The 15,000-nt window shown below is 45.3% G+C and overlaps 1 protein-coding gene across 4 annotated transcripts in view; it reads right to left on the reverse strand.

Annotated features, from left to right (window-relative positions):
- The window catches only part of LOC143280783 (WD repeat-containing protein 64-like), a 151,191-nt gene that overhangs the window by 74,889 nt on the left and 61,302 nt on the right, over positions 1–15,000 (reverse strand). For all 4 annotated transcript variants that reach the window (XM_076585461.1, XM_076585462.1, XM_076585460.1 and 1 more), the window contains exons 6-11: positions 12,891–12,920; positions 11,380–11,490; positions 5,366–5,577; positions 2,373–2,415; positions 1,353–1,450; positions 254–387 (exon numbers count right to left, since the gene is read on the reverse strand). In XM_076585461.1, coding sequence (XP_076441576.1) covers positions 254–387; positions 1,353–1,450; positions 2,373–2,415; positions 5,366–5,577; positions 11,380–11,490; positions 12,891–12,920 — 628 coding nt within the window. The remainder of the gene's footprint in view (positions 1–253; positions 388–1,352; positions 1,451–2,372; positions 2,416–5,365; positions 5,578–11,379; positions 11,491–12,890; positions 12,921–15,000) is intronic.

Genomic DNA, 15,000 nt, shown 5'->3' on the forward strand with positions numbered 1-15,000 from the left:
CACCACCACACCACAACCCCCCACCATCACCACGACCCCACACCACCTCACACCACCCCACACCACACCACCCCACACCACACCACTACCACCACCACACCACATCACTACCACCACCACACCACACCCCCGCCACCACCACCACCACCACCACGACCCCACACCACACCACCACCACCACACCAAACTCCCACCACCACCACCACCACCACGACCCCACCCCACACCACCGACACCAACACCACACACACACCTGTTGGCCGTGAGAAGATGTGCGGGTGCCACACCCGGATGACCTTGTCCACCCCGCCCGTGGCCAGAATGTTGGCCCGCGCACAGTAGTCAAAGCAGTTCACCCCTTTGGAGATGGACACCCCGCGCACCTCGCTGTGAAGGTAAAGGTAAGGTAAGGTAAGGTAAGGTAGTCAAAGCAGTTCACCCCTTTAGAGATGGACACCCCGCGCACCTCGCTGTGAAGGTATAGGTAAGGTAAGGTAAGGTAAGGTAAGGTAGTCAAAGCAGTTCACCCCTTTGGAGATGGACACCCCACGCACCTCGCTGTGAAGGTAAAGGTATAGGTATAGGTATAGGTAAGGCAAGGTAAGGTAAGGTAGTCAAAGCAGTTCACCCCTTTGAGATGGACACCCCGCGCACCTCGCTGTGAAGGTAAAGGTAAGGTAAGGTAAGGTAAGGTAAGGTAAGGTAGTCAAAGCAGTTCACCCCTTTGGAGATGGACACCCCGCGCACCTCGCTGTGAAGGTAAAGGTATAGGTATAGGTAAGGCAAGGTAAGGTAAGGTAAGGTAGTCAAAGCAGTTCACGCCTTTAGAGATGGACACCCCGCGCGCCTCGCTGTAAAGGTAACCAGCACGACACGCATTATATACTTGCAGCTGCGTGTATTCACGCGTACACAAGCTCTCTCTCACACACACACACACACACACACACACCCCAATACTGCCTCCCCCCTCCCCCACCCACACCCCGCACCCCTTTTGTTTCATTTTTTGTTCGTCTAATATCACTTCAAGTGGAAAGACGTTAAACTGAAGACTACTGCTACTACTACTACTACACCACACACGTACACACACACACACACCTTATAATATACTTTTCCTCTGATACATAACATGAATACTTGTTACACTAATATTCACATGCATTCCCTTTCCTTTATCCACTTCCTTACTCCTTTCCGTCTAAAAACACTTATCGTGAATAGACGTTAAACTGAAGATAAAGCACACACACACACACACACACACACACACACACACACACACACACACACACACACACACACACAGACAACAGAAGACAGAAGCAAAGTAGACAATTCCCACCTACCCATTGTCGTACAACCTCTCTGGCTCCTCCAAGACGAACGACTGGTGACTGCTCGGCGAGCACGACGCGAAGCAACGCAACTCCGGGAAATACTTCACCTTGGGAGACAAAGGGAAGCATGGTACACCGCAGTGTTATAAACCATGCCATTGTGATGCGTGTCCAAAATAAATAGCTTATAGCATAAACTACCTTGGGAGACAAAGCAAAGCATGGTACACTGCAGTGTGATAAACAAATGCCATTGTGATGCGTGTCCAAAATAAATAGCTTATAGCATAAACTACCTTGGGAGACAAAGCAAAGCATGGTACACTGCAGTGATGAACCATGGCATCGTGATGTGTGTCCAAAATAAATAGCTTATAGCATAAACTACCTTGGGAGACAAAGCAAAGCATGGTACACTGCAGTGTGATAAACCATGCCATTGTGATGTGTGTCCAAAATAAATAGCTTATAGCGTAAACTACCTTGGGAGACAAAGGGAAGCATGGTACACTGCAGTGTGATAAACAAATGCCATTGTGATGTGTGTCCAAAATAAATAGCTTATAGCATAAACTACCTTGGGAGACAAAGCAAAGCATGGTACACTGCAGTGTGATAAACAAATGCCATTGTGATGTGCGTCCAAAATAAATAGCTTATAGCGTAAACACGGACACAAACACACACACACACACTCAAAGAGACATAGATACACACACACATACGCGCGCACGCACATACACGCATGCGCACGCGCAAACACACACACACGCACGCGCAAACACACACACAGACATACATACACACACAGACACAACACAACACAAACACACACACACACACACACACCACAACAACAAAAACAAAACAAAACAAAAAAAAACAACAAAAAAACGCGCGCGCACACACACACACACACACACACACACACGAGACAACACAACACCACACACACACACAGATACAGAGAGAGAGAGAGAGAGAGAGAGAGAGAGAGAGAGAGAGAGAGAGGGGAGGTTGGAGACTTACTTTTAATACCCAGTCGCCATGAATTTTACGTCTGATTATAGGCCTGGAAACAAAAAGAAAAAAAAACACACAAATTATCAACAGCTATGAACCATCTGGCACCCACTGTTCTACCGATGAAACAACAAAACAAAGGAATCATTAAAACTCTCTCCATACGAACGGCGAAAGAGACGACGTTAACAGCGTTTCACCCCAATCACCACCATCAAAATATTGCAAGCGGAAGGCTCTTATACTGAAGTGGTGAATGTTGACAAAGAATACCACAATTCTGACGACGGAAGCTTTTAGGCTGAGTCATTCAGACACCCACTGGACATCCGAGGGATCTATGTAGAGAGGGCTGGCCGTACTGAGTGAGTTAATCTAACTATACAATCCATCCACCCACCCACCTGATAAAGCAGTCAACAAGGCTATGTATGTATGATAATCAGTCGTGTCCGACTGTGACCACCCGAACAGCTGAGAAGGCAACTGCTGTTCAAACTGTCTGGGCCAGCGGAGAGAGTCTTGCCCTAGTTACATCCCCCCTCTCTCCGCCAAGAGGGTTGGGTTAGCCTGAACCGGACTATAAATGGCGGGCGATTTGAATCAAGCCAGTTTCTCACCAGAGTCTGACACTGTGACGTCGGTGAAGGTTTATTCAAAATAAAAGCCTAATAAAGCTACGGTTTGGCTTCATTTATGGCAGAGAGCAAGATTTGCCTAGCAGCTTCCAATCTAGACCTGAATTGACTTTGGAAAGTACAAAATGTGTCAGCTACACGTAATACAAAATTTGAATGCAGAGAAAAGGGGCGGAGCTAGAGCCGTTTGTGTTTGCGCTAGACGTGTCTGTCAGATAAAAATAGCACCAGCACGTGGTACTGTCCGGTGAGAATTGGAAAGCATGCAGACAGCCCCTCGACGTTGGCAACCGTAAACGACCACATTGTGTGGCAGGAGTACACGGATATCTCTCTCCGCTAACAGTGAGTCGGTCTTTGTTTTGCTTTCACCTCCCACATGTTTACATTTCTACCGGGCACGTCCTCGCGCTTTTTATAGATAAACTCCGCCCCTTTCCCTTTTATGGATAGGCTCTAGTGCACATGCGCAACCGAAACCTTGCTCTCGGGAGTTAAGACTTTAAGACAGTCGGCGTTGACACAAAGCTACCACCTGAATAATGTCTGGATGACAGTTATATCAGCCAGAGGTACTGCGCTCGACTAAGAAGCGAATGTCAACGGGTTATAGTCCCACAAACAGTCCGGGATCCAACCCCCCCCCCCCCCCCCCCCCGCCCCCTTCCCCCGTCCTTCTCAAACAAACGGCTCTAAACCGTTGCAAAGTAAATCACTTTCAACGTAGCAAAAGAAACCCTGTCAAAAAAACCCCATCTAAACGTAGAAAAATGGACCCCTCAAAAACTTAGCGTTGTATACCCTCCTACCACAGTTAAAGCCCCTCTTTAAAACGTAGCAGAGTAAACCACTCTGAACTTAGCAAAGTAAACACCTTTGAACCTTTAAAACGTTGCGAAGTCAAAGACACTGAGCAAAACTAAGTAAACGAACTCCTCTGTCTTTTTTTGAAAAAAAAGATTAATTCCTCCTCATCCATCCATTCCACAAATCCTGCATTCATTTATCAACATCTTTCATTATTTGTGGTCGTTATGCAGGGTTAAAGTGTCATGGAAACGTGCAACAGACAATACTGGCAATGACATGATATTTCTTAAGACAATGATATGGACATACAAGTTATGTGACGGGTGTCTTCACACTCTTTTAAAAGAAATATTTAAACATGGGACTTCTTAAAGCTTTTCTTTAAAAACAAAACAAAACTATACAGATCTTTCTTTACCAGAGTAGGTCACAGTTATGGACGCTACACACAGCAATCAAAGATTACAATGATAATATCATAAATGTAGGTCATATACATTTTCAGCAAAACAAGGAAACGAACGCCTCTAAACGAAGTGGAGTTAACCCTATAAACATAGGTAAATAAACCCCGCTAAACGCAGTGAAATAGACCCCTCTATATGTATATGCTTTTTTTTTAACGTAGCAAGGTAAACCCAAGACGAAACAAGAATAATCATGAATTATATATATATATATATATATATATATATATATATATAAATCCTCTACAATACAGAGAAATAGCACCCCACCCCTCCACCCCACACACCACTCCCACCTGAACCAACAACATAATACCCAATCCCTCCTCTTCCCTTCCTCATCCCTTCCTCATCTTCCCTTCCTCATCCGTTCCTCATCTTCCCTTCCTCCTCCTTCTCCCTTCCTCCTCCTCCTCTTCCCTTCCTCTTCCTCCTCCTCTTCCCTTCCTCCTCCTCCTCCTCCGTTCCTCATCTTCCCTTCCTCCTCCTCCCCTCCCCTTCCTCCTCCTCTTCCCTTCCTCCTTCCCGTCCTCCTCCTTCATTCCTCCTCCGCCTCCTCCTTCATTCCTCCTCCTCTTCCCTCCCTTCCTCCTCCTCTTCACTTCCTCCTCCTCCTCCCTTTCTCCTCCTGCTCCCTTCCTCCTCCTCCTCCCTTATTCCTCCTCCTCCCTTCCTCCTTCCTCTTCCCTTCCTCCTCCTCCCTTCCTCCTCCTCCCTTCCTCCTCCTCCCCTTCCTCCTCCCTTCCTCCTCCTCCCCTTCCCTTCTCCTCTTCCCTTCCTCCTCCCCTTCCTCCTCCTCTTCCCTTCCTCCTCCCTTCCTCCTCCTCTCTTCCTCTTCCCTTCCTCTTCCCTTCCTCCTCCTCTTCCCTTCCTCCTCCGCCTCCTCCTTCATTCCTCCTCCTCTTCCCTCCCTTCCTCCTCCTCTTCACTTCCTCCTCCTCCCTTTCTCCTCCTGCTCCCTTCCTCCTCCTCCTCCCTTATTCCTCCTCCTCCTCCTCCCTTCCTCCTCCTTCCTCTTCCCTTCCTCCTCCCCCTTCCTCCTCCCCCCTTCCTCCCCCTCCTCCTCCTCCCTTCCTCCACTCACGTGGACAGCTTGGACGGCTCGATGATGACGTTCTGGGAGTTCCTCTTCTCGCCCTTGGAGTTCTTCATGTTGAGGTCCTTGGAGCCGATGGTCAGCACGTTGACGTAGCCCTGGTCATCCCCGAACAGCACCAGCTCCTCGTGCAGCGACTGGCTGGGCACGTAGGTCATGCACTGGGGGGAGTGCTCGATGGGCTTGATGATGAAGATATGCTGTGAGATAGGGGGGGCGGGTGGGGGTGGGGGGAGGGAAAAGAGGAGAGAAAGAAGATACGATGTATTATTGTTCATGCCCCTTGTCAACCCCTCTGTCACGCTCAGGCAATAATGTCCACATTTCTTTCCCTGCTGTGTTTTTTTCATTTCAGTTTCCGTTCCTTTGACGGAAAGATCTGTAGATTTGTTTTTAAATGAATGACATTGTAACATACACTCTACAATTCTTCCCTTGACAAGTGGTAGTAAAGAAGGCCAGTCAAAGGGGGGCGGGGGGAGAAATGTAGAGTATATAATTATTACAATGTTATTTAACCAGTTTACATGATTTTCCATCTTATAAACGAAAATGTACTCGGGAAGAAATATGGATATTGCCGTAACGCTCTTTCAGAGAGCGAACAAGTAACATCCTCCTCCCCCCCCAGTCCCGCCCCCACACACACACCCCTCCCCCCCACCAACCCAGCTAACAACCAGACAAAAAACAGACTAAAATCATTGAAAGTTCACATATATTTATTCAATCACAAACAGAATTTGACTAACGCAAAAATAACCCCACAATCCCAGCCGCAAAAAAATTGACACTCAAGTGATGACAATAGATAAATAAACACAAAAAAACTCCACACAACTTGAAGAAACGGCTGTCCAGAGCAAACCAGTTTAACTCTCTCCATACGAACGGCGAAAAAGACGACGTTAACAGCGTTTCACCCCAATTACCACCATCAAAATATTGCAAGCGGAAGGCTATTATGCTGAAGAGGTGAATATTGACAAAGAATACCACAGTTCTGACGACGGAAGCTAAAGGTTGGGTCATTCAGACACCTACTGGACATCCGAGGGGTCTGTGTAGAGCAGAAGAGAGGACTGGCTGTACTGAGTGAGTTAAAGAACGTTATGCGTACATATAATCATTTGATTGGAAAAGAAAAAAAAAAAAAAAAAGCACTGTGCAAAACACAAGAGGAAAACGATGTCTTGGACTGAAGTAAAGACAGTGTAGCTGGGTCCATCACCGACAACAGTCATGTGAAGACGGCACCAGGGAGACAGCAGTCAGCAGACAACTGCACCATCAACGCTACCCGGCCAACGCAGGCTGAAGAGAAAAATGGCACAGGAAGCAGGGATGTTGCAAACTGCCAACCGGGTACCCTGCCGCTGGAAAATGATGACAACAGACGACACACCACCCGGTAAGGTACTCTTATCCTCTTTAGCTGGAGCACACGGAACACCGAAAACACAGAAACATGGCCACCCGGAAGAAAAGCAATCCTCAAATGAGGGTGTCCAACTGGGCTAAATGTCCCAAACCAAAACAGGCAAGACCTTCGTCCAAAAAGGTCGAGACGGGTGCAAAACCTCGAAAATTGCCACTGATATGAGAGAGAAAGATACTTGAACCTCTGCTCAGCAGTGAATTGACAGCCACGACAGACAAGACTACGGGATTGCACGTGAAAAACGTAGAACGTGAATGAACAGTCCAATGGGGAGGGTAAACGGGGAAGGGCATGCACAACACACAATCTTACGCCAGATTTTCATGAGTTGTGGCAAGTCCCACAACTGGCGCTACGGCCAGAAACAACCACCAACAGCGTAGCTCAGTAGTCTCCCCTCCCCCCGAGGGGTCTTTCAATATAAATCGCACCCCTTCCTTCTGGAAATTCTGTGCTGGGAGTTTCCTCTTTTCTATTGTTCTCTTTGTTTCTGCCTTTTTTTCTTCTTCTTCTTTCATCGCTGTCTGCTTTTCTGCCTTTCCTGTCCATTCCCCTTAGGAGGAAGGTGGCAGAATGGTTAAGACGCTCAGCTGCCAATACAGAGAGTCCGTGAGGGTGTGGGTTCGAATCCCGCTCTCGCCCTTTCTCCTAAGTTTGACTGGAAAATCAAACTGAGCGTCTAGTCTTTCGGATGAGACGATAAACCGAGGTCCCGTGTGCAGCACGCACTTGGCGCACTAAAAAAAGAACCCATGGCAACGAGAGTGTTGTCCTCTGGCGAAATTACATAAAATGAAATCCACTTTCATAGGTACACAAATATGTAAGCATGCACTCAAGGCCTGACTAAGCGCGTTGGGTTATGCTGCTGGTCAGGCATCTGCTCAACAGATGTGGTGTAGCGTGTATGGATTTGTCCGAACGCAGTGACGCCTCCTTGAGAAAGTGAAACTGAAACTCCCCTTTCTTTTTTCGAGCAGGTCTTGGAGCTTTGTTTTTCTTCTCTTTTCCGCAGTCTGTGATGTTCTGTCTGTGCTGGTTTGCTCTGGCGATTAGGTAGTGAGAGGTAAACACTGGGATGGGCACTAGCTGCCCATTCTGCAGTGTTGTTTGCCTATATGGCCTTTATATATGTCTTTATTTTATTTTAATTTTATTTTTTTAAAATTTTTTTTGCTTTGGAGTACTGTTTCTTTTTCCTATTTAAGGATTGTTTCTCTAATCTGGGGCTGACGTCCTCAGCAACGGCTTAGTCTTAATTGCCCTGAGGAGCTAAATCGTTTGGGTGATGTGTGTTAGGAATTGTGTTTGGTGTGTTTTTCTTACCGTTCTTTAATTTTATTTTTAATCTATTTATTTATTATCTATCTATGTATTTATCTATTTTTTAGATCTGACTGTTTTGTAATGACACGGTTGATCATCTGTATGGTTTGACAGTCCTGATTTGGCCCTGTGCATTTCGGTTGGACTATGAGCAACAATAAACATAAATATAAACATAGACAATAAGTCTCCCGAGACTAAAGGATGCCTGCTGCATTGTCAGTGAATCGTTTCAAGACCACATCCTTCAAAACTGTACGACGCATGCAGCATCCAGGAGGAAGTACTAGCCAACACCGACAGCAGTGGAAGCCAAACTGTACGGCACCCTGGAGGAGCTGCGACGGACGGCAGCTTTCATCGAGGACACCGGGCTGTTCATCTAATGGGGAGGCGAACGAGGAAGAAGAAGAAGAAGAAGAAGAAGAAGAAGTTTCAAGACAAAAACGTTTTACTCATGTGCCACCTGGGGTGGGGGGTGGGGGTGTATTGAAACAATGCACGCATCAAACAAATAAAAGGAGTGATAGTGACTCAAAACTCAAACGAGAAACAACAACACTTAAGTAAGGAAGCAAACACACACCAGCAAGCCATTTGTATTTGTATTTCTCTTTTTATCACAACAGATCTCTCTGTGTGAAATTCGGGCTGCTCTTCCCAGGGAGAGCGCGTCGCTACACTACAGCGCCACCCATTTAAAAAAAAAAAATTTTTGTATTTTTTTCCTGCGTGCAGTTTTATTTGTTTTTCCTACCGAAGTGGATTTTTCTACAGAATGTTGCCAGGAACAACCCTTTTGTTGCCGTGGGTTCTTTTACGTGCGCTAAGTGCATGCTGTACACGGGACTTCGGTTTATCGTCTCATCCGAATGAATTTGCCCTAGTAATAAACATCATTGTCTCTAAAACCAGACAAATTTACATCGGAAAGAAATTTGTATAGAAGAGAAAAATGATTTCAGTTTTAATAACAATCTTCCCTTTTTTTTTTTTGGTCAGAAAACGGTGAGTGGAATTCACTGGAGTTTGGGTGGATTAACAGTACTTGGCTAAACGTCGTTGTCCGCCAAGAAAGGCAAGAAAGGGGGCGGTACACAAAAGCAGCGTAACTCATAACTAATTTCAATATCTTTTTGTGGAACATTTATCTGGGCAGTGCCGGTGTGCTACCCTAGCTACCGCCCCCCCCCCCCCCCCCAAGAAAAAAACAACAAAAATCAAACTGAAACCCAAACCAGAAAAAAAAAAGATCCAAGAACCTCACGAATTAACCCCCCCCCCCCCCGGCCCCCCCCCCCCCCAAAAAAAAAAAAAAAAAAAAATCAGTTTGGTCACTATAGTCACCGCTCGGCGACTTGCAGCGAGAATACAGTTGCTGCACTGAGACTTGTTGGGAGAACGCTGCTGTCGCCGGTCGACGACTTGAGCATTACATTACAAGCTCCCTGATAACCTCCGTCATTCTGATTCCCTCGCATCTTTTAAATCTCGTCTCAAAACTCACCTTTTCCCTCAGCAATAAGTTCGATTGTGGCAGGTCCACTTCCTTTACGTCAGCTGTGCTTGACTATGTGTGGTATACATATGTATGTGTACATAACTGCATGCATGTATATGAATGTGTATTGTGTGTGCGTGTGTTTATGTACGTTTGTGCCTGCCTATGTGTGCGTATGTGTTAGGGTAGCTCACATGTATGTTAAAATGTGTGTATGCAGTGTGTGTGTGTGTGTGTGTGTGTGTGTGTAGTCACATTTTAGTGTATGTAACATAGATATAATGTTTTATGTTAACAAAAGCGTTTTTGTAAAGCACCTGGAGCAGATTTCTGGATAGTGCGCTATATAAGTATCCATTATTATTATTATTATTAATAATATACATTAGAGTTATTAAAATTTGCACTACTCTTCAAAAAGTAACACCAAACTTAGTCATCACTTCCTGTCACATGTACTGGAAACATCCTTCTCATTGTTGAACCAACTCTCGTGCGGTTTGGAGCGACTTTCAGTGGCATTTTTTTAAAACTTAGTTTGAACGATAGCGAGCTCTTCAACCAATTCAGATTGTAACCAGCAGTGACGGGCGCAATAGCCGAGTGGTTAAAGCGTTGGACTGTCAATCTGAGGGTCCCGGGTTCGAATCACGGTGACGGCGCCTGGTGGGTTAAGGGTGTGTATATGCAAGCAGAAGATCAAATACGCACGTTAAAGATCCTGTAATCCATGTCAGCGTTCGGTGGGTTATGGAAACAAGAACATACCCAGCATGCACACCCCCGAAAACGGAGTATGGCTGCCTACATGGCGGGGTAAAAACGGTCATGCACGTAAAAGCCCACTCGTGTGCATACGAGTGAAGGTGGGAGTTGCAGCCCACGAACGAAGATGAAGAAGAAGGAGGAGAAGAAGAAGTAACCAGCAGTCTCACAGCAGACCACGCTATACGGGACAGCAAACTGCAAGTCTAATTAAAAGTCATTTGGCAGAAAATATATGATTTTGCTGCAGACTGTGACAGTAGAGAAGAATTCGTGCCGCATGGCAGTGAAAAAAAACGAGTATCCCACATTCCCACTGGCTTTTAAAAATAAATTATTATTTACTTATTTATTTATTTATGTACGCTTATAGCTGACTTCATCAAGTTTTTGCGCCTTATACATATTATTATTATTAGCAGTAGTTCTTTTTTTTATGTATTTATCTATTATTTATTCCCCCCCCCCCTTTTTTTTTTTTTTTTTCAAGGCCTGACTAAGCGCGTTCGGTTACGCTGCTGGTCAGACATCTGCTTGGCAGATGTGGTGTAGTGTATATGGATTTGTCCGAACGCAGTGACGCCTCCTTGAGCTACTGAAACAGAAACTGAAACCCACCGGCTGCTCTGCTGCACAGCCGGTTTTCAGCTGTACTTAGCCAGCTAGCAGATGTTAGCAGCTTGAACATAGCTGGTGATGTTAGGGTTAACTCTCTCCATACGAACGGCGAAAGAATCGACGTTAACAGCGTTTTACCCCAATTACCATCATCAAAATATTGCAAGCGGAAGGCTCTTATACTGAAGAGGTGAATGTTGACAAAGAATACCACAGTTCTGACGACGGAAGCTAAAGGTTGGGTCATTCAGACACACCCACTGGACATCCGAGGGGTCTGTGTAGAGGAGAGAAGAGAGGACTGGCCGTACTGAGTGAGTTGATGTTAACCTCATGCATGCGTCAGCTCACCTGGGATTTGCCCTTGGCCCTGTTGTCCCAGATGGCGATACTGCGTTCCGTGCAGCAGGCCACCCGTCTCAAGCCGGGTAGGTAGTCACACCCCGTCACCCAGGCTGGCTCCTGCAACAGGCATCAGTCATCAGCACAGAGGATGAGAGATGAGTTGGTATTAATCATAAGGTCCACTACGATGACGAAGGAGATACCACCACCACCACCACCACCACCACCACCACCACCAATACTACCACCACCATCACCACCAATACCACCACCACCACCACCACCACCAATACCACCACCACCATCACCACCAATACCACCACCACCACGACAACCACCATCACGACCACCACCAATACTACCACCACCACCACCACCAATACCACCAATACTAATACCACCACCACCATCACCACCAATACCACCACCACCACCACCACCACCACCACCAATACTACCACCACCACCACCAATACCGCCAATACTAATACCACCACCACCATCACCACCAATACCACCACCACCACCACCACGACCACCACCAATACTACCACCACCACCACCAATACCACCAATACCACCACCACCACGACCACCACCACCACGACCACCACCAATACTACCACCACCACCACCAATACCACCAATACCACCCTCCCCCCCACCACCACCACGACCACCACCACCAATACTACCACCACCACCACCAATACCAATACCACCACCACCATCACCACCAATACCACCACCACCACCACGACGACGACCACCACCACGACCACCACCAATACTACCACCACCACCACCATCACCACCAATACCACCACCACCATCACCACCAATACCACCGCCACCACGACCACCACCACCACGACCACCACCACCAATACAACCACCAATACCACGACCACCACGACCACCACGACCACCACCACCACCACCAATACAACCACCAATACCACGACCACCACCACTAATACCACCACCACCACCACCAACAACAACAACAGCAACAACAACAGCAGCAACAGCTACAACGGACATGACAAGCCAGAGAAATATAAGAATAACAACGACTGTTTCAGTTTTCAATGAAGTGTCAAAGCATAGCGTATTGATCCATAAACGTTACACCACACCCATTAAAAGAAGAAAAAGAAAAAAAAAAAAGAAGAAGAAGAAAAAAGAAAGAGCAGGTACCTGACCCTACGTATAAACCCTAAAGCGCTGATAAGACTTCGAGAGTCTAACCCAGGTTTGTATGAAATATTAATTAAAACAAAATGAAACAAACAACAACAAAATGAACACGTGAGAAATATGCACGCACTATCTAAAACGAAACGAAATATATGTCGCAGAAGGCAAATCTATAGAAATGCAATAAAAATTTCAAAATGGGCTACCTTCAGCGAACATTTGCGCGCGCGCGCGCTCACACACACACACACACACACACACACACACACACACACACACACACACACACACACACACACACACACACACCAACTTACATTTATATCCACGCATGACTGAAGACGCAGCTGAAACAAACATAATAATAAATAACTGAAATGCCTGTATCATAGGTAAACCTTCCGAACATGTAAATGAGCAAAGAATCATCATTAAACAAACATAATAATAAATAACTGAAATGCCTGTATCATAGGTAAACCTTCCGAACATGTAAATGATAATAAATAACTGAAATGTCTATATCATAGGTAAACCTTCCGAACATGTAAATGATAATAAATAACTGAAATGCCTGTATCATAGGTAAACCTTCCGAACATGTAAATGAGCAAAGAATCATCATTAAACGAATGAATGCACTAAAATGTAAATAAGCTATTGAATGGGTGAATGAATAGGTACAACAGAAAAAAACAAACAAACAAACAAAAAACATGCAATAGATTAGGCCCTAATGAAAATATACTTTCAATAAATAAATGCAGACGAAACCACACATTTTGTGAAGTTTTGAGTCCAAAATAAAGTCTTGTTTAGGAATGGATGCCGCACAGTTACCGAGATAATCATGAACGCAAAAAGCGCAAGTCCATTGACATGTGAATGCTTTCCTTTTCCTACCCCACTCATCCGCTCAGGTCTGTATTGTATTGCATTGTATTGTATTGTTTTACTCTTTTTTTTGTCACAACAGATTTCTGTCTGAAATTCGGGCTGCTCTCCCCAGGGACACACACACACACACACACACACACACACACACACACACACACAGGTATACAAAAAGCCCTCTCCCTCTCTCTCTCCAACCCCCTTCCCCACTACCCCACCCACACACACCACCAATGAATCGTGTCCAAAACTGTCCGCAGAGCCTTTTAGGTGGGGGGGGTAGGATACCCTTTCACTGTTCATTCATTCACCGATCGTTGCTACTGTAACACACGCTCTGCTCTCCTTGATCCAAAAGACCCTATTCAAGGTTTATATGTGGTAGGTTTTCCGCCGTGAACATGACTCTCTGGTCACATCTGGTTATCTTTACAAGCATTCCGTGTTCTTTTTTAAAAATATATTTTCGAATGATTCTGTGCTCATGCTTGGATGGTGTGAACAAAATCCCTGTTGGTTGTCACACACACACACATACACACACACACACACACACACACACCATTATTTTGGCAGTGATAGCAAGCTTTTTGGGGGTGGGGGTAACGGAAATGAATGTGTATTGGCTTGTCAGGCGAGGCTCTTTTAAGAAGATGGGGAAATTTACTCGTTGTTAAGTGTCAGTTATATATGATTGACGTTTATTGTCAATTTCATATGAGGTTGTATTTTTTTTTTTTTTTTTTTGACTTTAGCTGTTAGATACACATGTTTGTTAAAATGTATGTATGCAGCGTGTGTGTGTGTGTGTGTGTGTGTGTGTGTGTGTGTGTGTGTGTATCACATTTTGGTGTGTGTATTTAACATAGATATGATGTTTTATGTTAACAAAAGCGTTTTTGTAAAGCACCTAGAGCAGATTTCTGGATAGTGTGCTATATAAGTATCCGTTCTTCTTCTTCTTCTTCTTATTGTTTCTTTCCTTCTATGTCTATGTCTGTGTCTGTGTCTGTGTCTGTGTGCGTGTGTCCCTCTGTCTCTGTCTGTCTGTCTCGGTCTCTGTCTTTGTCTCTCTCTTTGTCTTTGTCTCTATCTGTGTCTGTCTGCCTCTCTCTCTCTCTCTCTTTTTGACCCACCCTACCCTTAGTGTATCCAGTAACGACTACATTCGGACGATGTGTATAACGTAATTGATCGTTATTAGCCACGCATGTAAGAGTTATTATTTAGCGTATATCATATATCATTTAGGTGTATAAATGTCAATTGAATACAATATGTTTCATGATGTGTATTATGTATTACTAAAGGTGAGGGCATATTAATTAGAAATAAGGCATGATATATTTATGCTATCTGAAACGAATGTCATTTTTCAATACACGATGCGATCGATGTCTATGAAGAATGTGTGACACCCTTTCATAAGGGGCAATGGCCTATAAATGAATAAACCATTCATTCATTCATTCATTCTTCTTGACCCACCCTACCCTATCCTACTCCTTCGCCCAACTCTCCCCTCTCTCTTTC

This window comes from Babylonia areolata, chromosome 4 (genome assembly GCF_041734735.1).
Source record: "Babylonia areolata isolate BAREFJ2019XMU chromosome 4, ASM4173473v1, whole genome shotgun sequence".
NCBI lineage: Eukaryota > Metazoa > Mollusca > Gastropoda > Neogastropoda > Buccinidae > Babylonia > Babylonia areolata.